Source organism: Artemia franciscana, chromosome 16 (genome assembly GCF_032884065.1).
Source record: "Artemia franciscana chromosome 16, ASM3288406v1, whole genome shotgun sequence".
Taxonomy (NCBI): domain Eukaryota; kingdom Metazoa; phylum Arthropoda; class Branchiopoda; order Anostraca; family Artemiidae; genus Artemia; species Artemia franciscana.
The window spans coordinates 474,160-499,239 of NC_088878.1; the positions used below are offsets into that span (position 1 = coordinate 474,160).

General features: G+C 36.1%; 1 protein-coding gene across 10 annotated transcripts in view; it reads right to left on the bottom strand.

The window, feature by feature from the left end:
- Positions 1-25,080, bottom strand: part of LOC136036875 (uncharacterized) — a 148,529-nt gene that overhangs the window by 23,864 nt on the left and 99,585 nt on the right. For all 10 annotated transcript variants that reach the window (XM_065719218.1, XM_065719214.1, XM_065719217.1 and 7 more), the window contains one exon: positions 19,698-19,862. In XM_065719218.1, coding sequence (XP_065575290.1) covers positions 19,698-19,862 — 165 coding nt within the window. The remainder of the gene's footprint in view (positions 1-19,697; positions 19,863-25,080) is intronic.

Here is a 25,080-nt window from a genome sequence, read left to right on the forward strand (position 1 = left end):
ATTTTTTTTGAGGGGGGGGGGCACATAAAAGGTGGCTACGATAAACTTTTGGACAAAGAAAAAACCAGCAATTTAAAGGGAATTAAAACAATTTCTAAGTCGTACGTAGGTAGTGTACTTGGACTTTTGTTTAATATAAAATCTGATGAGTTCTATTGAAATTAAAGTCAATCAGAAATACTGATACAAAAAAAGTAAGCATATAAGAACCACCTCGCCATAAAAACAATTAAAAGGTTTTTCACCCTCTACAAAAAAATAATATATTTAATCTTTTCTACATAATTTGTAGCATTTGCACTTTTGGCGACTAAAGCGTGTTAGTTAAACTTTGTATTGTCAAAAAGAAAATTAGTACCATATTTTGGTACCATGCATTCTTTGGAACTAATTGTTGATTAAACATTAAATAATAGTTCGTTTGATGGTTTAGCAGGAAAAATAGAACAAAAAATTGAAATATAATGATTTCTCAATGTTGCTATTAACAGCAGATTAAGTCAGAATTTTAAATCCCCCTCCTAACGAATGAAGATTTTCGCCTCCCAGTTGGCATTTGTGGTAATACGGACAAATCCCCTTGATAAACTTAAATTTAATTCAATACTTTTTGGGGACATGTGTCATTAATAAAAATCTAACGGAGACTGGAAAAAGTAACTGAAACCTTGTTTAAAACATGTTTGCAAAAAGAAACAGCCTTAATAATTAAAAGCTTATTAAAAACTTGATTATTAAATACCAAAAAAAAAAAAAATAGTCCCAAACAGAACCAGAACAAGCGGTTCCAACCACAAATCTACTACTATCTCAGGGGGAGGGTGCCCCCCTGCATCCACCACTGCCCCACGTTCTATTTCAACAAAAATCCCCCTTCTTGCCCCAATAAGAGTTTCCACTGAAAGATATAGAAGAACGTTCATCCTTCACATAGTTGAAATTTTAAATTAGTAACTTTCCACTCTTCTCACTCCACTTTTAACTTGAGTTTTAATGCTTATTTTGTAATTGCAAACTTTATAATTCTTGCTAGTTAAACTAAATTTTCATTTTGTTTAAATTTGTTTTCTCAGTTTTAATTTACGACTTTTTATCGTTTGAGTTTTTTACTGATTGCAATTTTATGAGTTTAAACTGGTTTGGTATTTGTTACTGATTGACATTCACCATTTTTTTTTATCGACACTAAAGTGTGAATTTGGCCCTTTTGGGCTTGTGATAGCCGTTTGGTAGAAATAAATATTGTCTTGTCTAAACTGTAGTTTGAAAATAATGTGATAGATATCCCGTGAAATATGACAAGAGAAGAGCCAGAACTTGAGTACTAAATTGAGATTGCTAAAGAAATAGAGAAACAACTACCGATTATTCAATATAAGCTTTAAATTGTTGGTAAAACCAACAATAATGAAATTAAACCAACCTAAGCAGATAAGGTCGGAGAGTTCTGTTGTTTTGGGATTAAAATATCTTTAAAAGTTATCGAACATTCTTTCTTTATAGCAGAAAAGACAATTATCAAGAATTACTAAGGTACAAGTTGTATTAATTGTAACCCAGAATAATTCCCCATCCTATTAATTTTGATAGCAGTAAATCAATGACCTAAAATGAAAGACAAAGAAAAAACTTATATTTGGCGAATCACGATCTTTTCATAATTCTCAAAAAGGTAAAGTAGATCAACAATCTAGCGTGAGCGTTTTAGTAGGTCTGACCCCAAATTTCTAACAGAAGTTATAACTTTCAACGCAAAAGGGGAATTTGTTCCAATTTCTTTTGAACTTGATTCGTCGTGAACCGAAGCAACCGTTAAGCCTTCTAACAAATATCTTGGTAAACGCGTTCTGTCTCTGGCACAATTTATTTACTTTCAACTTTTCACGATGGACCTGCACGTTTGGCAAATTGAGCCCTCGCTTATTCCTTTTTTTCCCATGTTACTGTGGTCAATAACAAGAACTATATAAGAATTTTATTATGGTTGTGGCCATTTTTGTTTCGTTCAAATAGTTATTAATTAGCTCGTTTTATATATCTTAAATTCTTATTTCAGCAGAAGATTAGGCAAAATTGTACTTATACTACAATATATAAATTTGTCCTGAATTTATTTTAACGGTACAATATTAACCAAAACGATAAATCATTCTTTTTAAAATAAAACATTTGCTTCTCATTCGGCCCTTGTGCTGTGTTCAATTTATCTCTAGGATTAGACGCAGCTTATCCTTAATTATTTATACAATACAATTTTCTTATATATTTATTAACCGGCAGTTTGGTGTCTGTACCTTACTTCTTCTCTAGACTCTGTTTAGACAGGTTACAATTAATTAATGCTTGACTGAATCGCTCCTGAACAATCCAAGTGGTTAGTCCCTTGGTGTAATTTATGCATTTTTAGATGCTCCGATTACAGCTCAATCTAACCTCTTGAGGGGAATTTTTTATTTCGGAACACAAATATGTAAAGTATTTGAAGTGACTGCAGCCAGGAGGTATGTATTATAGAAATAAGTTTCTGATTGTTGAGTAGAAAATTTTTTGTTCTATTTTTTGATACCCCACAACAACAATGTCAAGCATAGCAATCTAGAAGGAAAACCCGAAACAGGTTTCATAGTTATTTTGGAATTATAAAAAAAAATAATTGTCGACTTTAAGATTTGATTAGGCCAAAATATTCACCAGATTTATTTTACTTCTATTGACATAAAAACCGCCAAAATCACTAATTCAGGAGCGTCAGGCAAACTCCAAATTTTTAACATGGGAGGTATAGGAAGATTCTTTGAGAGTCCGTCCTGCCTTAAGAGTTCCTTTTTGACTCAAAACGAGTTCAAGCGCATTGTGTAGACCTTTATTTCACTTGTCAAGTAGTCTAAATAACATAGTTCATTTTGTTTTTGACGTAATTTGTATGGATAATAATTCAGAAGACCTTTATTTCACTTGTCAAGAGATCTAAATAAAAAAATTATTTTGTTTTGACGTAATTTGTATGGACAATAATTCAGAAGACCATTTAATTACCCTAGCCAAAGGGCTTGAAAAATTCAGAGAATAAAATTTGAAATATAGACCATAAAAAGAAAATTTTCTGCACACAAAAATACAATTTTTAGGAGTAGTTGCAAAACAAGGCCAAATATTATCAGACCCCAAAAGGGTAAAATCGGTCAAAACTTTAGACCCCCCCCCCAAACCATTAGATACTTAAGTGGAATTCTGGGATTAATGGGCTATTTTTGATGATTCATACAAAATTAAGCACAAGTAGTAAAGCTGCTAGCCAACCTTACACGAGCAAACCCACAAAAATTTTTTTTGGTCGCTCAAAATTCCTTAGATTGTCTGAAAAAAGAATTTATTTCAGAACACATCTTGTCATTACCACACTTCCAAACAGGACAATATGTTGTCACAATGGACGCCTCAGCCAAGGGGATAGGGGCAACCCTCTTCCAAATAATAAATGGGGAAGAAAAGGTTATAGCGTACGCATATTGTACCCTAACACCCGGAAAAAGTAATTACTCAGCTATTCAACTTGAATTATTGTCAATAATTCACCACCTGTATAAATTTCGACACTATTTAGTGGAAAGAAAATATAAGCTAAGTTCAGACCACAAAAGCCAGCTATATTTACAGACTTTTTAAAAAGCAGAAGGGCATACATGCACGCTGGATCCAATAAATTCATGATGTAGATTACGAATTTGAATTTGAAACACCCCCTGTGACTACCTGAGTTGATTTCCAGACGATACCCTCATAGAAGATGAAACTAAAGAAATTTATAAATTAAAGGCAAAAGAACCCAAAGACAGTCCATTTTAATGAATTAATATAAAAGTATGTCAAAGAAAAGACAAAATATCTGCTGCCCTAATAAATTATTTTTATAAGATGAAGAACTAACTAATGCTATGAAAACATTCGAAACTGAAATAGATAATTTCTATTATGATTTAGATGAGAAAATATTATAATACAGACAATGAAAATAAACCACCACATTCAGGATTAAGGGAGCTTAAACCTTTCAACGTTAAACAAGGATATTTCGAAAATCTTAGCAAATAGGGTGAATTCCATGAATTTCTAATAATGACAAGAATGATTACTCCCAAAAATAGAACCCCAATTGTACGAAAACATAAAGAAAGCGACTCACTTTCAAGTGAAAATTCAGAAAAACTAGACTGTACAATTTCCCCCAAAACCCAATTTTTTCCTGCTCAGCCCCCCATCCTCAAAAACGACAACCAGATGACATGGTTATCCCTTTACACACATATTGACAGACCCTTAACATTATATGATGAATTAAATAAAGCTATAGATACTCCTGGGGACCAAAGGTTAGAACACCCCAACCAGCCACAAAGGAAAACATTGCGGGAAACAATGGACCTAATAAATTATCCTATTAAAACCAGGCTAAATTCGTTTGCAACGAATCCTGACACACATGAAGAATAATACCACGAAATAACAGTATCAAAAGCAAAACTCAAGGATTGGGTATCCTGGAATGAAACTTCCTCCTGAAGACATGGCTTTCATAAAATGGAGGCATCCTAAGAAAATATTTGACTCATCCCCCAGTTCATAATAATATTTTAATTCCCCCGTATCGAGAAATCAACAAGAAGAATTGATAAACAGGCCCACTTCCAAAGCAGAAATATTTTTGATGGACAAGCAGGTTCAACACCGAAATCTCATATGTCTTCCTCGTAAGAACTAAATACTAAATCGTTAAGCAAATGTTCTTCGGAAACTGACAGTGAACCAGACCAAGAAGATCTAAAGGACTCAAAGAGATCAAAACCACAATCCACGGCAGCACACACAAAAGAAGTGAAATTAAAAGGTCAAAAATTTCCAAAGAAAAAGTAAGAAAATTTGACCTGATATCGATGGCAAAACCAATGTAAAAGGACCCTGAAGCAAAAGAAGAAAAAATGCCACTAAATCAGGCAAAGTAATCAAAAAGCCTGAAATCTGATAAATTAGAATATAATATAATATAATAACGAACAAACCATTCACTTCTATCCGATAAGAAATTTTTTCAAGAGAACAATTTTTAAATTAATCCCACAATACACCTTGACTTACTTGACTTAATGCTCCAACCGAAATGCTTCCAGCGTCGAGAGTGATGCTACATGGAGTCTCCATTTGGACCGGTCTCTTGCAAGGATGTGAACATCCTCCTGAATATTTGCCATGACTAAGAAGGCACCTGTCGTGTCCTTCCATCTGGTTGAGGGACGACCTCTTGGGCGTTTCCTGCCGTGCAGCACGGGCTCAAAGTCAAAAATCGTTCGTGTGGGAGTGTCGGGGGGGGTATGCGAAGGAGATGTCCGTACCAGCGTAGTGTTTGTTGGGCGAGTTTGACTGAGAAGGGCGTTTGACCAGTTAACGTCAGGAGGTTCTCGCTGCTCACAAAATCGTGCCAACAGAGTCCTTCAATGTGGCGAAGGTGTTTTGTTTGAGCTGTACTTACGGTGCTAATCACAGACCGAGTGGCTGGCCAAGTTTCGGCTCCGTAAAGAAGCACGGATCCCGCCGAAGCATTGTATATGTGCATCTTGGTCCTAAGGCTGATAGAAGGTTTCTTCCAGAGAGCACTTAGTCTTCCCACTACTGCCGAGGCCTTGGTAATTCGGTACATTAGATATTTAAGGATTGATCCGTCATTTGAGAGGATAAAGCCAAGGTATATAAATTCCTCAACAATCTCAGCTGGTTTGTCACCGACCATTAGGACTGACGGGGGACGTGGCAAATTACGGGGTTCAACAAACATCACTATTGTCTTCTGCCAATTAATCGACCGCCCTATCTTTACGGTTTCATCAGCAAGGATTTGCAGGGCTTCTGTGAGCTTCGACGGTGAATCAGAGACAAGAGCAAGGTCATCGGCATAGTCAGTGTCTGAAAATACTCTATCACCGTAATGCAACTAAAACTGAAGGCGGCTTCTGGTCCGAGTCATGTAGTTGATGACACAATTAAATAGTTCTAGGCCAGCAGCACAGCCCTGACGGACTCCAGTATTGATTTCAAAAGATGAACTGCATCAACCATTAACTTGCACGCAGTTCTCAGTCCCTCTGTGGAGCCACTCGAAAAGGTTGCATCACTTCAATGGTAGTCCCGTTGTTTTCAATATGAGCCCGAGTGATTGAGGGTCAACAGAATCGAAAGCAGCCTTGAAATCCACAAAGGCAACATATGCTTTTTGTTGAAATTATCGCGTCTTTTCTATCAGCTGCCGCATTGTGAATATTTGCTCCACGGTGGACCTTCCTGGCGTGGAGCCAGGCTTCCTGGCATGAAGGGGTGGTGCACACTTTCACACGGGGCCTCAGGGGTGTTGGATGCAACTTGAAGAAGGTCAGGGTCGGGGTGGCTAACCTAGTCCAGGGTTACAAGTGAAGAGAAGTGATCCTTCCAGTCGGACAGTGGAGCGCTCTCGTCAGTGATAATATTTCCATAATTAGATATGGTAGGGCCTAGAGAGGATGGCTTTCCATTTGTAAGATCCCGAAGGTGTTTGTATAAAGCGCATGTGTCACCCTTTCTGGCGGCCTCCTCGAGATCAGTTGCCTTTTTTTCGGGGAACAGCTTTCTGTCTCTGTGGAGGAATTTATTTCTTACGCCATTTAGACGTCTGTAGGTAACCATATCCTTTGCTAGGCGTGCTTTGCGACGCTGCTCAATAATATCTAGAGTTTCCTGCGATATCCAGGACTTTTTTCTGGGTTTCAGGCGACCAATAGTACTTTCGGCCGAAAGCAATACGCCCTCCTTAAATAGTTGCCATGCTTCTTCAGTTTCTGAAATTTGACCAAGACAGTCGAAACGGTTTGAGATGGAGACAGCATAGACCTGGCACGTGTTGGAGTTTGTAAGATTGTTCAGGTCTGATTTGGAAGGACGGTGGTCACTTTTCTGGGCTTTCGGGCGTAGTCTAAGGTTAGAAACGACAAGCCTGTAGTCGGTGTATCCCAATTCTGCACTTCTGTAAGTTCGGCAATTAGTTAAAGAGGAAAGCCAGCGTCGGGACACGATTATGTAGTCTAACATCTTTCTTGTTCGTCCCTCATTGATATACCAGGTATATTTGTGAACTTCTTTCATTTGAAAAAGGGTGTTGGTGATCACGAGATCGTGCATGTTACACAGCTGAAGGAGCCTTAGCCCATTTTCTTTCAAGCAGTCGGGTGTTTCAGGTCCTAGAGCACTGTTCCAAACACCGTCTGTATCTCTGACAGTGCCGTTGAAGTTGCCAAAAAGGGTTAAAACATCATGAGGGGATACTTTTGCAAGGATGCTAGACAGCTGGGCGTAAAAACGATCTTTCACCTCATCTGAGGCTTGGTTTGTTGGGGCGTAGCAGACAATGATGGTCTATTTTCCATGTTTGTGCTGGATTTGCGCTGTTAGTATCCTGTCTAACTCGTAAATTTGCTGGTAAGAGAGGAGGCATCTCCTGGTCTGAGAGTCTAGCACAAGTGCGACTCCATTAGTTTTGGTTCTCTGGTCACCCGACCAGATTAGGTGATAGCCTTCACCGATGTCTTCAGAGTCGTTTCCTATGAGGTGAGCTTCAGTTATGCCTGCTACAGCGACGCCAAAACGCTTGAGTTCTAGCGCAAGCATTGACTTTGTTCCAGGGAAGTTAAGAGTCAGAACGTTCCAGGTGGCCAGGCAAAGACCACCATGGTCAATAAGGTTCAAACGAAGGTAAAATTTCGGTCCGGAGACATGCTGAAGTCTTGAAGCGTAAAAGGAAGATCGATCATCCGAGGCAATAACATCACTATTCGTTGCAATTAGGTTCGGGTGGAGGGTCGCAAGCCCAACCGACCCTAGGCCTGGGACCTGATTAGCTAGAGTTTAACTATTGAGTGTCCTCACAAGGTGGGCTCCAACCACTTTGTGATGTCAAGGCCACCCTTTACGTGGAGCGTTTAGTTAGAGGATTCCCCCATATCCAGTGGTACGTGGTCAGCAGACCAAGTTTGCATAGCCACAAGAACAAACATTTATAAGCTGAATAATTACAAGCCAAGTCAAGGAGGAGTCTGAAACTAGATAGCTTGTGAAAGGGAGTGTTGATGATGTAGACTGACGGTTTGTCATAGAGGATTGGGATTGTCGAAGAGTTTTTTTTTCACATATCCATTTTTATGGATATGTTTTATGTTTTAATGTTTTATGAGACATAAGACATTTTGATTATTGAAATATTACGTCCAACATTACTATTTCTTTGTTGCAACCCAATGCATTAATAAACCAGCCCGTAACATAGAAAACCACTCAAGAAGGGATCTTCAGCTTCTGAGCCTTGAGGCAGGGAACGTGGATGATTTTCATTGATAACTCGTCGTAAAAGATTCGTATATCACAAATTTCGTCTAATTTCCTAGTTACTATATTTCGTTCCAACCGAACCAGAACAATCCCCCCTCTTATTCTACCAATTATATTCGGCTCTATTCAGTTTCTAATAATAAAGTAAAATTTACAAACGAAGACATACAGTAAGGAATGTAGTTTTTAATTAACAGTAATCACTCACATTTCTATTATCCCACAATTAACAAATCGTGACGTTATAAAAACTTGAAAAAGCATCTTTAACCTTTGAAAACTCACAGCTGGGAGTTTTGGAGGTGTAGAGTTGGTGAATTTCTCATGTGTTATATTTCTAAAAAATTAGTATCATCAAAATTTCTTAGTCGTTATTTCTTCATTTCGACCTAACCAAATAACAACTGTTTAATCATTCCAAATCATGGCAAAGGTAATTATTAACACATATTTTATATCTATAATTCATGCTAAGGAGAATGTTATCTATTTTGCAGCCATATTAATATTAGACAAAAGTGATAAGGAAATGCTTGCCAAAACATAGTACCTTAATTATTACCTGAGAAATTTTACACCACTATTTAAATAAATATGTATTGAAATCGGAAAATACCCCCAAATATCAACCCTCTCGGGGAGAAGTAAAAATAAATATGCTAGCAAAAAGGAAATCATAGCAAAATAATGTGTAAAACGTACTTAATTTTCAGTCAACCTAAAATGACACAATAGGCTAGAGCTTAGATGGTATAAAGGGATTGGAAACAACTCTACGTCTGTTATATTGTGTTATAATTCTGTTTATAGTAAGCTTGAAATATTCATTGTAATTTTGGCTGGTTTCAGGATGTGTTTACTCATCTATTTAGGTATCTTTTGTATTTTTCTTAGAAGTTAAATTTTATTTAAATTTGTTTCTGCTTTGAAACTTATTTATTGACTGGTAATAATTTTTAGTTCCTTAACTTCTAATCATGGCAAAGGTAATTATTAACACATATTTTTATGTGTAATAATTTTTAGTTCCTTAACTTCTAATTGTCCATATGACTATTTTCCCATCTCTGGAGAAACTTTCTTTTCAGACAAAGTTTATATTGTTGTTTTTTTTCAAATTTTTATGATAGGTTAATATTATGAATAATTTTTCATATTATCATCAATTTTAAAACGAGAATACTAGTGGTATTTTGAATTTGAACTTCAAGCCTCTCTCAGCATTAACTTCTATCTAATACCGTTGGTCATTCTCGTAGCAATAAAAATATGTTCTATTGACAACTTCGATCCGCAAAGTGTCATTTCATTTGGTTCATCGTCTAGCTTAACATTCCCTTAAAGATAAAACATATGTGATATCCTCAGCCATTCCTGACACCATTGGCGTCATTTGGTTGTGGGGCAGGGGGACCGTGCCCCCAATTTCTGGAAAAGGCACAATTTCAACCACGTAATTTCTTTGTTTATTCGTCCTTCTTCTACACTTTTCTCTTTTTTTTTACCGTATTTCAACTGTGAATTATTATGAAGTAGCAAATTCAAGATTTTTCACGGTTATCGCATTTCCCGAAAGTATCCTGTTTTTACCGTTCTCCCTAATTAACTTATGGTCACCCTTTTGGCAGGGATTTGTAAAGCTCTTTCTGGGCTTGGAGTCATTGAAGTACCTCCAGTGATAAAAGAATCCCGTCAGTCGGCCTATTTACGTGTAGGATAACATCTGAAAAAGAAGGTATCCAGACGAGGGTGTCATTCCGGTTTTGAATTTAGTTTCTTGTTATCCTTCATCAAATAAAGAACCGCGAAACAGTGTTGAGTTGTGTTCAAGTTCAAATTTGATTATTTCATCCGGTTAATCCGATACGAGTGGTTCGAAAAATAGGAAATAAAAGCCCAAAGGAAATCAGAAGAATTAAAGACGCAACGAAGATCGGCTTCGTTTTTCAAACCGACTGTTAGTAAATTCACCACATTTTAAATTTCGTTTTGTCGACCAATCTTACTTAACAAGCCAGAACAAGAGCTACGAGCCCATATGGAACTTGTTATGAGTAGGCAGTACAACAAAGTAAATGATCCCACCACAAACTCAAGATCCCATGCATGAAGTTTGACTGGAATAGAAACGTACCCTATCCAATCCTTTAACTACAAGTGTTAAACGAGTTTCCTGTTGAACGCCTCACCGGGGTACCCCATGTTAAACAATCCCTGTTTAACTGAGCAATCATGCAACTCAACCACATTCAACTGAACCCTTTTGCAACTCAATCTTCTTGCCACTCAATCCTCCTTTAATTCTCTAATTTAAGCAAAAAAAAGAAAAATATGGATCTACAGTGAATGCTTATCGTTTCCAGCCACTTTATTTTATAACAGTATACAACAGATCCTAGTGGCTAATTTGATCTAAAAGTACAATACGTATTGTGATAATACCTTTGGGATAAAACAGAAATTTTTGAGAAAAGTATACATTCAGTAGCAAGCACGGTTATTTTTATTTTTCCGGAAGGATCTAGAGATTCAAACTATTTTTATCCTAATTGTAGTTGCTTAAAACATTCAAAACTTTTATATTAATTAATTTTAAATATGAAAGATAAAGATTATTTTCAAACAAAAGCAAAACAACCTTAGGCTTTGTTTTCCTTAATTCAAAATTGTCAAGATTATTGATAACTGTAAAGCCCTGTTACAGAGAGTAAGCAGAAAATTCTTTTTCTTGGTTATATTTAGGATTGAAAAAAAAACCTACCAGGTTCTTTTCAGAGTTTTTAACACTGGGTGTAATTTTCAGGTTGATTTTGTGTGGAATGACTCAAATAAATTACTATTACGTGACTTCAAAAGTCAAACTAAAAGAGCTTAGCGAACCAGCTATAAAATCTGAGTTTGAATGTGTCCTTTGGCAAATTCTTGCCCAAAATCTAACTGTAAAGCTCATAAATTGAAAAAAAATATTGGGGCATGATTTAGGTTCTGGGGTTACCCAAATGGGTAATGTAGGTTAGAAATTGCGAACGAAACAAAAAGCAAAATTTTGAACTTCTAATCAACGCTATTTCAAACTTATTCTTTGGCCTTGGGCTGAGTTGTGTTAAATAGGGCTTGATTTGGGTTGGGTTGGGATGCACGAAGGTTCATTTAAACAGTTATTCAGTTACACGCACACCTTTCGGTTCTTGGTAATATAAGAAAAGGTAATAAGAATATTGTAAAAAATTGACTAAGGAAACTTAGTAGGGAAGAATTAGAGCACGTATTATAGCTTAGATAGTTTCTGCGAAATTTCATTTTTAAATTTCTGCTCTATTGCCTCTTCTCTTGCTAGTGTAAGAAAAATATATTGATAGATACTATATAAAACTGACTAAGGAAAACTAAATGGGAAGAATTAGAAAAAGTATGAACATGTAGATTTACGAGTGTCGATCTTTCCCTATACTTTCTTTTCAGTTTTTGTTAATGAAATGCGGGCTTATGATGTTTGTATTTGTTACTCTGCTTCTTGCTAATGTAAAAAAATAAAATTCAAATATCGCCTTAAACTAACACTGGGGGAACTGGGGGAAATGAATTGGGGAAAACTAAAATTCCTATTTTCAGGTAGATAGTGTATTTGTTTCGAACTGAAGGGCTTGTTTTTACTGTGTCTGTAAGGCTACTCGGCGTGTGTCTAGTTGGCAATAGGAGAATACCCTACATGTATGTAGGATACCTCCATAGAAGAAACGGAACACGGGTGACCTTGTCTCTTAGGGTCCACAATAAAAACTGGGGTACCCTCGCCTGGGCACATAAATACAGGGGGGGAGGAAGAAGGCCCGTCAAATGTACACTCAACAGAGCCCACCGGCATGTCCATATGCTCTGTGAGTTACAAACCTTTTCCCGGTAATGGGTTAAATTGCACGGTGACGTAGAACACCATAATGGGTGGATTTTCTACAGGAAGACAACTGCCACAGACCATAGGATCCAGATCTATGAACAACGGCCTCTGCAAAGGGCTGCCTCGACCCTTTTGGGGTATCTGCAAGACTGGGGGCCTTACGACAGGCTCTATTCCCACTTATGGGGTTGCACTCGTAGATAAAATTATAGCCTAGTAAACAACACAGCATTCGCAGGGAATTATGATCAATAGCTAATTGTTCTGGACTTGGTCTGATTTAACGGGTGCTTTTGGGCTGAAAGTCCTCTTTCCAGCTAATTTATCCACTATGGGCTGCCTCCTCGTAGTAGCATGAGTCAGAGGTAATAGGTTTGCGACTGTCTATGGATGATTCTGACTCCTGTTGATAGAAGAGCATTACCAAGTGCTGAAAACCATGTTGTGACCAAAATTAGCCTAGGATTGCACAAAGCCTCCATTATCCCTACTAATGGTCCCAGTGACTTCTTACTGTCTGGTTCTAAGCCGGGTTAAGCACTCCGGAGTAGTCTTGAGAAGATATGTTGATCTCTGTCCTGCATTGGTATTCGGGATCATTGCTTTTCCTGAGACCAAAATAATTTCAATGGTTTAAAGAACATGAAAATTGGGACTTAAAATGTTAAGACGTTAAAAAATGACTATTGTTTCGACATTTTGACTCAAGGATTGTGACTATTCAAATTGGATTTATTAAGAGTTTCAGATACTTATATCCCAGGGGTAGGAAGCATGAAATTAGGTGATATAGAGTTTTTTCCTCAGGCAGGAAAAATGGGGTCCATAGACAGGGAGTAGGGATAATGATGAATAGAGAAGCTGCTAAGTCTTGTTTAAGCTGGGAAGATATTAGTAATTGAATAGTAATTGCTCATTTTACTACTAAAAAGTTCAGGGTATCAGTTACAGTAGTATATGTTCCTGTAAAACCAACTGACGGAGATTCTAGTGACTCAGATGGGTTTTACTTACAATTACCAGAGGAAATAGACTGGGTTCCGGTAGAAATATAATGTTTTTATTAGGAGATTTTAAGGCCAAGGTCAGTAAAAATAGGCATAGGTGGTATCTTAGCCTAGGTAAATTTTGTGTGGGAAAAGAAAACAGTAATGGCTACAGACTTTTGTAATTGTGTAGGTAGGACAATCTAGTTGAAACCAATACGGTGTTTGGTTATAAAATGGCCCATAAGCATGCTCTAAGGCACGCTGTGGATCTATATTTCTATGTATTTTCTGCTTTTCACTATAATCGGTAACAATTTATTCAACTTTATAGGATCCATTTTCTAGAATGAATGCTCACCAGTTTTATCCAACAGGTCATACGTTATAAGGGTTGTATATTTCACTGCCACTATTTGAAACAATTCAATTGTGTTATTTGGTAGGTAACTTTTATCAAAAATACTCTCTTCTATTCATTTTATTTTGATGCATCGGTGATAATAATTGTTAAAGTTGCCAACGAAATAGGTTAATACATCTAACCAACGTTATGTGTTGCTATTAATAAAGTTTTTCCATAGTTTCTCTTTGATTGTTCTATTAAACCTTTCAACAATTTGAGCTTTCTATTCACTTTCAGATAAGAACCAAAGAATTTTATTACTCATGAAAAGTACCTGAAAGTTTTTTATAACAAATTCTTTACATTTATCTATTTGTAATTTTTTAGGTTTTCTATTTTCTAAATAAATTCTCAAAAGCATTAATAATTTCCTTGTCCTTTTTATCAAACAATTCGTGGTAACGAACTGTAATAAGGAGCGACCGGGCCCAATAGTAATCGAAACTTTTGAAGACATAACTTTAATATCAATATATACAGCAAGTGAACGGATTTTCATGCTGACTTTAAATATATAGCTTTCACCAAGTTTAGTCCCAATCATCGAAAGTTATGAGCCTGAAAAAATTTTGCCTTATTTTCAAAAAAGGTAAAACACCCCATTAAAGTCATAGAATCTTAATGGAAATCACAAAATCAGAGATCCTTAGTGTAGAGGTTTCAAGCTCCTATCTGCAAAAATGCGGAATTTTGTATTTTCCATAAATAAACACAGATGTGTGTTTATTTGTCTAATTCTAAAGCATCTTGTCTCACCACCTATCAAGTTTCACTTGAGTATCAGCATTTTTCAATGTATTCCCCCCCCCCAGACCGTGGTCGAATGTGGTTCGGACAATAGAATATGTCACCTCGGGCATATGGTTACCTTATATTCAATGTCTCATTTAAATCGCTGCACTCATTTGACCTATACGCGAGCTACACAATTTTCGAATCCCCTACTGTGACCGTACATGACTTGAAAAAATAAAAGTCACCTCTTTGACTTCTCTGGTTCCTGTCCATCAAGTTCGACTGGAATCAGAGCGTATACTATCTAATCCCTAAACTAGAAAGTATATCAGGAGTTTCCTGGTGGGCGCCTCCACCCTCCCTCTCCCCTCAAATATCGGATCAGATTCTGACTTGACATGGAACATCTGACACAATATTTCTTTCAACTTGCCAAGTTTCATTCAAATCCAAACACTTGTTTAAAAGTTAAGCATGTCACTAGTTACTGGACTCCACTTCCGCCACGATGCTTGGGTCGGGGAAGTGAATATTTGCAACCTAATCATTTGGGGTTCCCAATCAGCCTGCCAATTTTCATCGTGATAGCTTTAGTGAAAGTGCCCGAACTAACAAAACCTTGACAGACCGATGGACTGAGAGAATAAACGGTCGCTATATGACACTTGGCCGAAGGTCAAGTACCATACAAAAAGAATACTCAGCTAGCTATTCTTTGATACTTCAAATAAATAATCCATGTGGCTGAAATTTAAGAATTTACAAGAGGAAACATCCAAGTGGCAAATTTTGTCAAGTATTTAGAAAACTAGAAATATAACTATCGGTGAAGTGCTGGTAAAAAGTAACTAGGATATCATTTTTAATTTGTTTGTAATTTAAACTTGATTACTCCGTAGGATAGTGATGGTGAAACTTCAAGGGACAACTCATTGGCAGCCAAAGCTTTACCAACAACCAAGCAGACCCTGGACGTGAGAAAAAATTCTGAGGAGACAAATATGCGTATACCACAAATGGAGAAAATGGCTTTGGTACCGATTTGTCCGTGAACCTTTATGATAGCCCCTGACAACCAGTCCTGACTTACAATCCCGCCACTACCATTGGGAATTGCAAACAAAAATTTAGCAGCTCCTATTTCCTGGCATATTCATGACTCAAATATTCGAAAGAACAGGACACGATGTTCTGTTTCAATTGCCGACATTTCAGTGGATCCTCGATAGGATCAGGCGAAAGGTACGAGGCTAGGGCATTCATTGACGTAAGATTTAGAGAGTGGAAATACATTTCTGAATTAATACAGTAGCACGAAAACAGCGATCGACACAGAGCATGTACCATTTCTTTGACTCACGTTAAAGCTATTAAGACGAAGTTGGCCGAATCTGTTGCGTCATGCCTCTCCTAAGAACGCAAAAAGAAAATACTAGAGAATAGACAGTACGTAAAAGCTCTACAAGAAAAATACAGCACTACTTTAACGTATGTTTCTACATTGTATGTTTCACTGCTACTATTTGAAACAATTCAATTGTGTTATTTGGTAGGTAACTTATATCAAAAATACCCTTGCTTTAATTAATTCTGACAAAATCACAAACATTGAATTTGTTTATGGATGTTTTTGAACTTCGACATCAGGAAATAAATTAGAGTACAGCTTGTTTAATTTCCTTTTTTACTCTCTTCTATTCATTTTATTTTGATGCATCGGTGATAATAATTGTTAAAATTGCCAACGAAAGAGGTTAATACGTCTAAACAAAGTTTTGTGTTGCTACTAGTAAAGTTTTTCCACAGTTTCTCTTTGATTGTTCTATTAAACCCTTCAACAATTTGTGCTTTCTATTCACTTTCAGATGAGAACCAAAGAATTTTATTACTCTTAAAAAGTACCTGAAAGCTTTGTATAACAAATTCTTTACCTTGATCTGTTTGTAATTTCTTAGGTTTTCTATTTTTTAAATAAATTCTCAAAAGAATTAATAATTTTCATGCCCTTTTTATCAAACAATTCGTGGTAACAAACTGTAATAAGGAGCGACCGGGCTCAATAGTAATCGAAACTTTTGAAGACATAACTTTAATATTAATATATACAGCATGTGAACTGATTTTCATGCTGATTTTACATATATAACTTTCACCAAGTTTAGTCCCAATCATCGAAAGTTATGAGCCAGAGAAAATTTTGCCTTATTTTCAAAAAAGGGAAAACATCCCATAAAACTCATAGAATCTTAATGGAAATCACAAAATCAGAGAACCTTAGTGTAGAGGTTTCAAGCTCCTATCTGCAAAAATGTACGTATCAGCATTTTTCAATGTATCCCCCTTCCCCCGGACCGTGGTCGATGTGGTTCGGACAATAAAATATGTCATCTTGGGCATATGCTTACCTTATATTCCATGTCTCATTTAAATCGCTGCACTCATTTGACGTATATGCGAGCTACACAATTTTCGGAACCCCTACTGTGACCGTACATGACTTGAAACAATAAAAGTCACATCTTTGACTTCTCCGGTTCCCGTCCATCAAGTTCGACTAGAATCAGAGCATATACTATCGAATCCCTAAACTACAAAGTATTTCACAAGTTTCCTGGTGGGCGCCTCCGCCCTCCCTCTCCCCTCAAATATCGGATCAGATTCTGACTTGACATGGAGCATCTGAGCCAATATTTCTTTCAACTTGCCAAGTTTCATTCAAATCCAAACACTTGTTTAAAAGTTAAGCATGCCACTAGTTACTGGACTCCACTTCCGCCATGATGCTCGGGTCGTGGAAGTGAATATTTCCAACCTAATCATTCCTAAATCAACCTAATCAGCACTACTTAAACGGCAAGGTGTGGCGTTTCGTGGCCATGATGAAGGGGAGTCTATTGCCAATCAAGGGAATTTCATAGAGACAGTACATCTTTTAACGGAAATCAACCTGGATTTGATGAAAATCTCTCGAATGCCCTATGGCCATTACATATCAGACGAATACTAAAACAACTACATTGAGGTAATAGAAAATAAAATAGAAAGTTCTATCGAAAAAGTAGTCAGAGAAGCAACATATTTTGCCGTTCTTGCTGACGAGACAAAAGACCTATCCAAGAAAAAACAACTCACCATCTTAGTGCGCTATGTTCAAGACCTGAAAATCAAACAAAGGGCCATTGGTTCCTACCAAATGCGCATGGTTGACGCTGAGAGTTTGGCCAACATCATTTGCAACGAAATAAAGGGTATCCACCTAGACTGGTCAAAGTTTGATGGACAGTTCTATGACGGGGCCAGTGTAATGAGTAGACACTTTTCACGAATACAGGCCCGTCTCTAGGAAAACCACCGCAAGTGGTGTACACACACTGTCCTTCCCCTTGATTTAACCTTGTCATTGGCGATTGTATGCAGAAAATACAAAGAGTTTCATAAGTATTTTCAGTTTTACAAACAGTTTACAATTTTGTCCCAAACAGCAACTCTTGGTACCAGTTGATCGTCGAATCCCAGAAAACTGCCAATGCACCTCTACTAACGTTTGAAAGGACAGTAGTGACACATTGGTCTTACTGGTATACTTCAGTGGCTAAGATCCTAGTTAGATATGACTGCATACTCGCAGTTCTGTCAGCAGTTCAAGAATCTTCTGATAGAGAGGCAGCAGCTGAAGCTACGGGCCTTAAAAACTAGCTAGAGTCGTTTCCCTTCATTTTCAGTTTGGCTGTCATTCACAAAGTTCTTGTAGTGATAAATCCTCTTTCTGAACAACTAAATGCAGCAGATCTTGTCATCTCAGAAGCTTGCACTTTAATCAGTGCAACAAAGAACGAACTGAGAAAAAATGATTGATGACGAGTATTTTCGTGTCCTATATGGCAAGTTTAAAAAGATAGCCGTTAATGTCGTATATGATCTGTTGGAAACAAGTGCTCTCTCTTCAGCCAAACCTGCTAAATCAAAACGATTTCAGAAGATATCCAGAAGACTAAGAGACTATTTGACGACAACAACAATTGGAAAGTACAACAATGACACCGAAAGTACAACAACGGAAGACAAAACGTGGAGAGAGTTCTACAAGGTTTTGGGGTGTTAAATGAGTTTGAAGAGTGTTTTCTGTCCAGCTGACAGTTCTAGAAATCACACGTTGCCTTAACCCCAAATCCAAAGATTTTATTGACTCAGATTTACTTCTTTTGATTGCTACATGCTTCGATCAGGCAGGAATCGATACTATGCAGCTGAAGTTTCAAGCTTTAATATCTCATGCATTTGTTTCGCAGCTTCCACAGAAACCTGCAAACGCTTTGGATGTAATCAAAAGCCTCGGAAGATTGAAAGAAGCTTCTTAAGGGTGTCAGGGTAGTCCTCACACTCCCGCTCACAATGTGCTCATTTGAGCGTTTGTTCTCTGTGTTGACGCTTTTGAAGGACTTCCTCTGGACAACGATGGAAAACGAGTGACTTTTGCATTTGCTGCTTATATTCTCTGAGAAGGCTGCAGTGAAGGAGCTCGATTTTGAGAAGCTTATCGAAGACTTCGTAAAAATGAAGCAAAGGAGATATCCATTGCTGAAGTAGCTGTACGTATGTTTCTGATTGATACAGTAAATATTCCATTTTGGTGCAGTTTTTGGTCCCTAAATAAGCTGCAAAATGCCAACCCCAAAGGTATTATAGTACCTAAATGCATGTTCAAAATTTAAAGGCTAAATTTTCAAGGCTGGAAGGGGGCTCAAAATCGAATTTTGCCCCCCCCCCCAAGGTTTTCTGAAATAGCACCATGGTCTTTCGCAATTATAAATTTGTGCTGCTCAGAGCGCTTTTTCCTATTGGTGGTTGAATCATCCCAAAAGTCATACGTACTAGACTCTTCTAATATTTCCATTTAAATGGGGATTTAAAATTTTTCGAATTTTTAAGTGGATTTTGGGGCCTCTGGTAGCTTTAAAATTAAGGGGGCTTTTTGAACATTAAAATTGTAAAACATTTCAACTTCCAATATAAGAAACACACCCCAAACTTTTTTTTTCACTCTTCTATTCAAAATCATGTTGCAACATTTTTCTTTTTCTACGGACAAATTTAAAGCATTGGACTGAAATAAGGTCACAAATTCACGCAGTACTATGGTATAAGATTGTGTGTATTTTCATTAATCAACCGTTGAGGTTGACTAAATTTATATTCCTTATAATATGCTATTAAATAGTTAGGTACCATGATGGTTTTGTTTTTAAACATTAAAAGATAAGAGACCAACCTCTTCAGGATAGATTTCTGAGAAATTACTGGGAAAATCCATCTTCTTCAATTTTGTAATTTCTGAAGCACGTTCGCTGGCCGTGGAAAATGGAATAAGAAGCTCGAAGAGAATAATTCCCAAAGAATAAATATCATCCTCAAAGACATATTCGCATCCAGCTAACTGCAAAAGCACAGAAATCTGACAAAATGGAGAAAAAATGACGAAACATAAAACTAAAATTTACAGATTTTCTTTTATTTGTTTGAAAGGCAAAGATTCTAGCAGAAAGAACAGGAAGTCAAATTAGTAGATTAGAAAACAGAGCCTACAAAAGAGTATGCCGTTAGATTACAAATCGGATTAAATTTGTTATATTTTTAAAGTATATTAGATGACATTAGCAGGTTTGAAAATAAGGGTGATGTTCAAACGCTACTACAGATTATAAACCCTGGCCCTCACCTTAAGGCTTTTAAAAATGTGTCGTTGTCTGATATTGTCCTAAGAAAGTATTCAAAAAGGAGTCAAAACTTGAAAGAGAGTAAGAAAAAAAGTAATATTTATAAGTCTTAACGATTCAAAGAGAAGGATGAATTTGCACATTCTAGAGAACAACTAGATTTTTTAGCTGTAAGAACGGAATCTATTAAAATTCAAAAATTATGAAAAAAGCTGAAATTCTTTTAATGCCAAAACTATGCTTGAAACATAAAAAGCTATGGAAAAAAATGTTAAATTTTGAGAAAGATGAGATTCAAAGATGAGATTCCGTTTGAAATTTTTTTATTTCCAAAACCAAAAGATCTAAGAACTGAGGAACATTGAAAAAACTTAAAATTCTTGAAAGGCAAAGAATTAAACACCTGAAATTAAAAAAAAATAAGAGCCTTAATTCTAAAATATCGAGGATTTTGACATATGATGGTTTTCATCTGTCGAATCGGGAAATTGAATGTGTGAAGAATATTATTTAGTGACATATGATAAGTTTTGGAGGTGTAAATGACCTAGGTCTTAAAACTGACGAATCTAAACGACTTTGGAATAGATCAAATAATAACAATTTCTAATGTGTGGTTTTTAAGGAAAAAGTCAGTCTATTAGAAAGGACATACAATTTTGATGATTCAAGTTAGATGCTCGTAATTTTTTGTAGTCTATATTCAATAATCTGTATTTGTGCCTGTCCTAGTTCCTCCTACTGGATCGAGATGACTTATTCGTATTATTTGGCTTTCTTTATTGAATTCGGCTCATATATTTTCTCATTTTATGATTTTGGTATAGCTTTAGCTGCTTTTGGTGGATTACTTTATTGTTTTATGATTTTTATTACGTGGAGATTGGGCTTTGATTACATTATAAGTTTAGACTATTTTGTTTTCCGCTCTTCATGTATCGTTATTATTTTGTGATGAATTTCTTTGTCATGATTTTTTTATGTTTCTTTCCCTGAGTTAATTTACTTAGAATTTGTTTTAACTTTATTCTATTTGTTTTAGATATATCTCTAGGTCTTTTATTTAATAACTCACCTCTCTAAAAGATTTCATCTGTGCTGTGTTTTGTACAATAGCTTTTTTTGAAGTTTGTTGGTCAGATTATTTTTTGCTGTTAGATGAAAATATGTTTTTAGGATTTTTCTGAGTGAAGGTCAAACGGTTTGGCTTTAGAGAGTTTACTTGGTTTGCCTTTTTAAAAATGAACACTTGGCATGCTCAATTTTACAGTATGGAAGAATTTTACTAGATCAAGTGTGTTAATTTCTGTTTCATTACAGATTATTTGTTAATTAATGTCTAATTTCATGATTTAACCTAAGTTTAGATACTTTTGCTGGGTTACTTGGTCTTTGTACTTAATGAAATATACTACTATTTATAGCAACGTTAATTCCTTCCCTTGATCGCCTCCAACTTTTCGTATTGAGTCAAGTAGGTTTCTTGTATTCAACCGGGATTGTTAACTTCCTAATATAGTATGTTAGAAAGTAAGTAGATACTATTTGGGAGTTGTGTAGTAAAAGTAAATGATAGAAGAAATATGTTTTAGGTAATTGTAGTATATCTGCCACAATCGTCTAGTCTTCAAGAGTCCTTAAGACAATATGAGGCATTGTTAGTTGCTCTCACCCATCAAAACCATCCATTTTATGTAATGGGAGGTTTTAATGTTAATTTAATGCGTCATAATGCCTTGACATCTAATAAGGGGTTGGAATTTTTGAACGTTTAGTTTTTGCATGGTTTGTTACCAACTTGCTTACCACCTTCAGTAATTCGTGGTAGCCATGCAACCGCTATTGATAACATTTTCACATTAAAAAATTTCTTTGATGCCCATATTATTTGAAATGATACATCTGATCATTCTGTTATTATTTCTGATTTCTCTGGGTCAGGAATAGAGCGTGAAAAGAGACCAAATAAAATTTGTAAGAGAGTAATAAACCAGAAGAAAATAGATGAGATGAAAATAAAAATAAGAAATATAGATTGGAGTTATCTGTTAAATATTAAAGACCTAAATCAGTCAATTGTTTGATTTTACAGTAAGTTTAACCAAATATTTGACCGAGTGTGTCCTTTGGTATTAAGAAAAGTCAGGATTTATCTCGTAAGCCATCGGTTACTCGAAGCTTGTTAAATAGTACAAAGGAAAAAAATAGATTATATGAGGTGACCTTGCAGTATCCAAATCGAATTAGTATTGAAAATAAAAAAAAATAAAAAAATCGGTTAACTTTTGTTCTCAGAGAGGCAGAAGCAAAATATTATCAAAATAAATTTTGTGAATGTAATTCACCATGGAAAAAATGGGAAATAATAAATGAAAGAAAAAATAACGTCAAAACAAGAAATATTCCATCTAGCATTATAACTATTGAAGGACTTAAAATAACGGATGAGAGAGTAAAATAACGGATGAAAGAGCAATGGAAGAAGCATTTGCTAATCATTTTAGGAAAATTGGACATGTACTGGTGGATCAAATTTCTACTGGAGCACATAATTATAGAAACTATATTCCAAATAATAAAGATAAAACTATATTTATGTATCCTATTGGAATGTCAAAGAGCTGTTGCTAGTTTAAAAAACAAATTTTCGATAGGATCTGACGGTATGTCGACTTCTCTGCTTAAATAATTAGCTGAAGCACTCTGTCAGCCGCATTTATTTATATTTAAGTATTGAAAAAAAATGTTTTCTTCACAATTTGTCTTAAAGTAGCTAAGGTTTATCTCTGTTTAAAAATGGCGATAAAAATAATCCAAATAATTATAGGCCTATTACTAATTTATCACTTATTTCTAAAGTTTTTGAAAAAATAATAAAGAGTAGACCTACTTCATATCTGGTAAAGAACACATTTTTTCTCCCAATCAGTTTGGTTTCTTGCGTGGTAGGTCAACAGAGCAAACAATAACTGCTTTACATAATTTTTTATCAGATGCTAGTTTAGATAGTTAATTGGTGTCAACTCTACTTTTTGAAATTAAAAAAGCTTTTGATACATGTAATTCTTTTTAATAAGTTGGAAAATATAGGAATTTGTAGAATAGCTCTTGATATAGTGAGATTTTGTTTATTAGAAAGAAGTTTTAGAGTCCAAGCTGATGAGGAATCATTTCAGTTTTTTCCTTTAAACAATAAAGGGGGTTCCACAAGGGTCTGTATTGGGGCTGTTACTTTTTTTAACATACATAAATGAGATTCCAAACTGCTTGCCTTCAGACGATGAATTACCTTAAATTACCTTAAATCGCACTTACAGCAAGATAATGTGGAATGCATCCTCCTGTAGAATATCTCGCTGTTGAATTGATGAGGTGACACAATTAGTGGGTGTGATTGGGTATGGTGTCTCTTTGGTACTTCCATTCTACGTTACTCCACTCCAAATCAACTGCATTTTTGAAAAAAATAATCGATTCATCAGTGACAGTCTCATTGGAAAGACTGTTCCAAGTTGAGACAGCACGTACCGAGAAAAAGTTTTCCTCTCTCTGCGTCTGGAGTGCTCTTGTTACAGCTTCATTGAGTGGCCTCGTGTCATAGTGGCAAGAGAGGGAGTAAAAATAGAGTTAGCCATGTTGTTTTGGTATATTTTCTTGACAAAACGACATCTTCTCTGTGCCGCCAGTAAACCAATATGGGTATCTTCAGGTGACGCAGACAACCTATTATGTGCCCCCCTTAAGAAAGTCATATTCCCCCCCTGAGTTTGATTATAAAACTCAAATATAGGTAATTATTACTTTGCCTATACAAACTTTGAAAACACTCAACTTTGTAGATTTTATGCCTAACATTTTGGACTTTTTATAGACATTAGTTTTAAAAATTTATTGAATCCATCGTCTTTTATAGGTTAAACTGGTGTATACTACCCAAAAACTTTTCTAAGACACTTATCCTAGCTTATGAACCAGTCTGGTTGAAACCAGGCAGATCATTGTGGGAAATATCCTGATTTTATCTTTAAAAACCCCGAACACCTGTCAAGGGTGTCGTTGTTTGAACTCCAAGGTTATGCCGTTAAAGTTATTTCTTTTATTAGTCAAAAAAATTCAAATCAAACTTCGTGCGAGACCTATTTGCTTGAATCAGGCTAGTGTCAATCAAAATCGCATTGCGAAGTGAAATAACTAACCGGTTTTGGTTCATCCGGAGATTTACTGTTTACTTGTGCTTGATTACATGCTGCATTAAATCAATAAGGAAGTGGCTTTATTGCAATCATTATGACAGTATCACAAAAGAACTTTGATGAAGCAGTGAAGATTTTAACGGAAAAACTTGATGCTGTAATCCGTTCTCAGAAAGACATCAACAAGTCCATTCAGTCTCTTACGGGGGAAAATGCTACGCTAAAAAAGGATGCCTCCGATCGAGATATAAAAATTGGGCGACTGGAAAAGGAGTTGGAGGATCAAAAATTAAGGTGTGATCAACTGGAGAATCAGGTACTGGAAAGTGATGTCAATGACCGCAAATTGAATTTGTTAATTCACGGCATGCCTACTGAGCGGCCGTCTCAAACAGTTGACGAAAATGTGAAATTTTTTTATCTGTTACAATGGAGATAAGCGACCCCATTCAGATTACGAAGTGCTACCGCATGCTCGGTGGTTCCGTTAACGTTACTAATCGAAGGCCTCGTCCGGCAACTATATTTATCTCGGTTGTAAACGAACAGAACATTCAGAGGATTCTCAACTCGGTTCGCAAATTGAAGGAGAGTGGCATTCGTGTGTGCACGGATCTTCCCCCTAAGCTAAACGCTATTCGAAATGAACTTCTTGCGAAAGCAAAGGATTTACGTGAATCAGATTCCACAAAGTTTACGCGTGTTAAACAGAAGGGCTCGAAGCTTTGGCTTATATCCAAATCCA